At 40.3% G+C, this 5,573-nt stretch overlaps 1 protein-coding gene across 1 annotated transcript in view; it reads left to right on the forward strand.

The window, feature by feature from the left end:
• The first annotated feature begins 2,666 nt into the window (after positions 1-2,666).
• The window catches only part of LOC109220453, a 16,946-nt gene continuing 14,039 nt past the window's right edge, over positions 2,667-5,573 (forward strand). The window contains exons 1-2 of the mRNA XM_019384923.1: positions 2,667-3,236; positions 3,384-4,141. Of these exons, the coding sequence (XP_019240468.1) occupies positions 2,667-3,236; positions 3,384-4,141 (1,328 nt within the window). The remainder of the gene's footprint in view (positions 3,237-3,383; positions 4,142-5,573) is intronic.

Genomic DNA, 5,573 nt, shown 5'->3' on the forward strand with positions numbered 1-5,573 from the left:
GGCTACGTACGCACGATGTGACGAGAGTCCGTGCGTAGCTACTATTATGTTTAAGTCCGGGTAGTCTGGGACCCAAAAGCATGCTATACTTGGAATATCCGTAATCTTATTGACCGATTGAATTGCTTAAATCACATCGAATGAGTAAATGAATTTCTTAAAAGATTAAACTTCACTTTCTTGACTTGTAAAAGAAATGTTCACACCCCCTTGAATAATTGCTTCCCTGATGAAGTCTTGACTGACTGTTAAAATGTGTGTTTTTATGTGTACCTGCGGCGCATGTATGATTCGCGAGCAGGGTAATTGTTTAATTATATTTGACCGCGTCGCATGTATGATTCGCGAGCGGGGTAATAGATGCATCTATAGTTCGCGCCATTCGATCCTCTGGCAGTGCACAGTTAAATATTGTTGGATCGGGCCGTACGACCTCGGTATGATTTGCGCATGCTTGTATTGCTTGCCTTGAATTTACTGAAGTTGATATTGCTTCTTCCCGGCTTGAGAAAATATGTATAAATGATGAATAAGGAAATTTGGAAATTTCGCAAAAAAGAAAGAATTGCTTACTTGCGTCGCTCTATTGATTTACAATCATATTTGTATAAATCCTAGAATTGTCATATTATTGATGTTCCATTATTGGACCACTAGTAAGTGTCGAAGTCGACCTCTCGTCTCTACTTCTTCGAGATTAGGTGGGATACTTACTGAGTACACGTTGTTTTCATACTCATACTACACTTGTTGTGTATTTTGTTGCACAGGTACAGGTATTTCAAGCGGTCTACTGGGCGTAGCAGCATGGATGATACGGAGGCTAGGTGAGCTGCATTTCTCGAGGCGACCCGCAGCCAGTGTAGTCTCTTTCAGCATATTGTATTTACTTCTGTCCAATTTGTATTCCGGACAATGATTGTACTTTATTCGATCCTCTTAGTAATTGCTCATGCACTTGTGACACCGGGTTCTGGGATGTCTATGGGAGTATCCGGTATTTGAAATTGTTAAAGATATTTTTATTTTATTTAGTGAAACTTATTCTTTATTGTTTAAATATATAAAAGAAGTAAATTCAGAGTTATCTAAAATAAGAAGTTGCTAACTAATTAGTGTTGGCTTGCCTGACAATGGTGTCCGGCACCATCACGACCCTTAGTGTATTTTGGGTCGTGACAAGGGTTTTGGGGAAAACAGTCGTATATTCACTTTATTTTAGGGGTTTGTCTTTTTCATAAGTGATATGGCATTTAGGGTTAAACAATTAGGGCTTTTTTGAATATCAAAATATTCTTTTTTCCCACTTTGTTAAAGTTTATGGCTTTTTAGGGTTATAGTGTATCTGACTTGGCCCCCCTTTTTTATAGGTTTCAATGGGTCTATGTGAAATTACAGTTTCACCATCTACGGTGGTTAGTGGCTGACCCATTTATGAGGTATGTAAATGGGCAAACTTGGCCAGTTGTTCTTCAAGCTGACATTGTTGAATTACATATAATTCGTTTTCATGATTGGGCTAAGGATATGAGGTACTTAACAGTAGATAAATATGCATGTAAAATTAACCAAAAAGGAGAATTTAGATTTCTGAAATATGATGTTGATGTGTTAGCTTTCTATGAAGGCCTTAAGGATGAGGAATTTATTGATGTGTATATATATGTCACACAATTAATACACCATGTCTTGATTTGGACCTAGATGAAATGTTAAGTAGTGGCGGTTTAAATATGGACCCCACTGATGTTCAGCCATTTGGCTTTAATAAAATGCCACATGGGCAAACAAGTGATGTTAATGCTACGGCAACACATTCACCTAACAATGATATAAATAGGGGTGATAACACACATGGGAAGGGTAAAGAGGGGGCTGCTGAAAGTGATTCTGAAATAGAAGAGTCTTGTGAAGATGAAGGTGAGTTCTATAACTTTTATTTAGCAACTGACTCTGAGGGTGATGTTGAGGGTGATACTGAGGGTGATGAGCTAAGTACTGAGAGTGAGGATAAGGATTATGAGGCTATTTCTGAAGATGATGATGATGATGATAGAGATGAGTCATTATATGGTGCTGATGAGGATATTGTTGGAGAGACAAGTGACCTAGAACCTGAAGTTGTTGCTGCTAGACAGGCTAAAGTGAATACAAAGAGTAGTAAATTAAGATCTAGTGAAGTTAATACTGATGAGATACCTAGTGGACCTGTAGGTATAGACCCTAGTTTTGAAGACATGTATAAAGATAGGGGATCCAAATATGCTGGAAAGTTGGGAGGGGATGAGCAATATCTGGACAGTTCAGATCCAGGTAGTGAGGATACAGATGATGAAGTAGTTGAAGAAGATGGGGTGCATAACTCTCAACCAAGAAGATACAGCAGCAGGGTATACTTTGATGTTGCTTGTAAGAAAATTTGTTTCCAGTTGGAAATGGTGTTTGAAAATGTGAAACAGTTTAGATCCGCTTTGCAAGATTATGCTGTACAAAGAAGAGTTCAAATTAAGTTCAGGCCTAATGAGCAACATAGGGCTAGGGCAAAATGTGTGAACTCAACAAGATGTAGATGGCATATTTTGGGAAGTTTGTAGGGACACACAGGGAATTTCATTGTCAGCAGCTATTATCATGTTCATAAGTGTTTTAGAGCAACTAGAAACAAGATGGATAATACAGCATGGGTAGCTAAACATTTCAAGGACAAGATTATCAACCAACCTGACATAAAGCTTAGGAAGCTGCAAGATTTGATTAGGATAAAGTATGGTGTGTATGTGGGAAAATCCATATGTGTCAGGGCTAAACATCAGGTCATGGGTCAGTATCTTGGTGATTACAAGCAGGAGTTTGCTAGAATATATGATTATGCTGACATGTTGAGGTCTACAAATCCTGGCAGCACTGTTGTTGTGAAGACCTCCAAGGAGAAAATACCTAGTAAAGAGGTGTTTGTGGGTATCTATATTTGTCTACATGCTTTCAAAGTTGGTTGGTTGGAAGGATGTAGAAATTTTATTGGCTTTGATGGAGCATTTCTGAAGGGTGTGTGTAAGAGTGAGATACTATCATGCATTGGTAAAAATGGTAACAATCAAATGTACTATGTTGCCTGGGCAGTGGTTGAAAAGGAGACAAAGCACACATGGTCATGGTTTTTTAGGTGCCTGATACATGATCTGCAGCTCACAGAATCCCAAGGTGAGGGGCTGACCATCATTTCTGATATGCAGAAGGTATATACTTCACCCATGTTCTTCCTTTAGTTACTTGTCTACTTTATATATGTTTCTGCTATTCTAATTGTTTTTCTTGGTGCTTAAGGGACTTGTTGCATCTGTTTCTGAGTTGTTGCCAAATGCTGAGCACAGAATGTGTGAAAGACACATGTGGAGCAACTGGAAACAAAAGTGGAAAGGAGAGGAAAGAAGAAAAAGTTCTGGGCCCGTGCAAGGGCTTCATTTGAAGAATATTTGAAGGCTAAGATAGATGAGTTGGCAGAATTAGGTGATAGTAAGATCATTGAGGATTTGCTGAGATACCCAAAACAATGTTGGTGTAGAGCATTCTTCAAAGATTGGAGTAAATGTGATTCTGTGGAGAACAACATGTGTGAGACGTTTAACAGTTGGATCTTGTCTGCTAGGCACAAGTCTATCATAACCATGTTAGAAGAGATTAAAGTGAAGGTGATAGAGCGGATGATTACCATGAGAGAATTTGCAACAAGGTGCATTTCTGATGTATCTCTTATGGCAATGGGTTACATAGAGGAAGCTGTTAAGCATGAATTTAAATGGAATGGGGATACTGGGTATGAGATACAACATGGGATTTACAAACATATTGTTGACTTCTCCAACAATACGTGCACATGTAGATCATGGCAGCTCAAAGGAATACCATGCTCCCATGCAATATGTGCAATGTTTTTTAAGAGATTTGAGCCTGCTAACTATGTAACCCACTGGTACAGGAAAGAAACATACCTGAAGGCTTTTAGTTGTTACATACAACCAGTAACCAACATGGAGATGCGGCCATCAACACAGAATCCAACTGTTGAGCCTCCTATAATTACCAAGATGCCTGGTAGACCTAAGAAAAATAAAAAAATAGCTCAAGATGAACCTAAAAAGAAGTTTGGTAATAGATCAGGAAAGGGACACCAATGACATGCTCTAATTGTAAGACAATAGGACCCATTTTTTTACCGTTGGGCGTTGGGAAGGGGGCTCTCACGCTCCTAAATGTCGTGAGACTCACGCAGCAGGATGACTAGGACCAACTGACACCACATGGGATAGGTCAACGGTCAAATGTTTTTATTAGTTATAGGTTTCACAAGTTTGAGTGTTTAAATGGGAAAGACGATGTGATGGCCCAAAAGGTCATCACTTGCTTTTANTAATGTCAAATATGACTTGTGTGCAAAATTTGAGGTCAATTAGACGTGATTTGATAGGTTTCGGCATCGAATGTAGAAGTTTGAAATTCTAAAGTTCATTAAGCTTGGATTGGAGGTCGATTCATGATTTTAGCGTTCTTTGATATGATCTGAGGCCTCGAGCAAGTCCGTAATGTGTTTTGGGACTGGTTGGTATGATTGGTTGGGGTCCCGGGGGCCTCGGATGGATTCCGGATGGTTAACGGATTGATTGGGACTTGAAGGATGAGCTAAACGGGGTCTGGTTGGTGGTGTAACCGCTTCTGCGGAGGGTTCACCGCAGAAGCGGCCCCGCAGAAGCGAGGAAGGGAACCGCAGAAGCGGTTAGAAGTGAAGGAGTCAGAGGCCGCAGGTGCAAAGGAAATTCCGCACGTGCGTGATTGCAAATGCGGTCGGTGCGGCGCAGAAGCGGGCTAGGGCAACTGGAGGAGGACCGCAGAAGTGGTATTGCAACCGCACCTGCGGAACCGCAGAAGCGGTCAAGTGACCGCAGGTGCGGAAATGCTGGAGGCAGAGAGTTCTTTTAAATCGGGGGTTGGGTTCATTCCAACCCCATTTCTTCCATTGGAGCCGATTTTGGAGCAACGTTGAGGTACCATTTTCACCACCAAATATGAGGTAAGTGGATTCTACTAGTTATGAGTTAATACTTGGATTATATATGAATTTGAGCATGAAAATTTGGTAGAAATTGTGGGTTTTTGGTAGGAGACCTAGGAATTTATATTTTGGATTTTTACCATAATTTTGGACATGGAATTAAGAGTAAATTATATATTTGAGTTCGTGAGGTTATGGGTAAACGTTATCTTCGAAAAATTTCGGAATCCGGGCGCGTGGGCCCGAGGGCGATTTTGTCAACTTTTCGATCGGGGTTAGGAATTGTTATAAATTTGATTGTTATGAGTAATTGATCATATATTAATGGATTTGCATAATTATTGGCTAGTTTTGGAGCATTGTGCATCGATTCGAGTCTTTGGAAAGGCGTGGAATGCCGGTTATGGATCTTCGGAGCGAGGTGAGTCTCCTTTCTAACCTTGTAAGAGGGAATTGTCCCCATAGGTGAGTTAATTGGTTATGTGCTCCTATTTGTGGGGGCTACGTACGCACGATGTGACGAGAG

The sequence above is a fragment of the Nicotiana attenuata genome, unplaced genomic scaffold, assembly GCF_001879085.1.
Source record: "Nicotiana attenuata strain UT unplaced genomic scaffold, NIATTr2, whole genome shotgun sequence".
NCBI lineage: Eukaryota > Viridiplantae > Streptophyta > Magnoliopsida > Solanales > Solanaceae > Nicotiana > Nicotiana attenuata.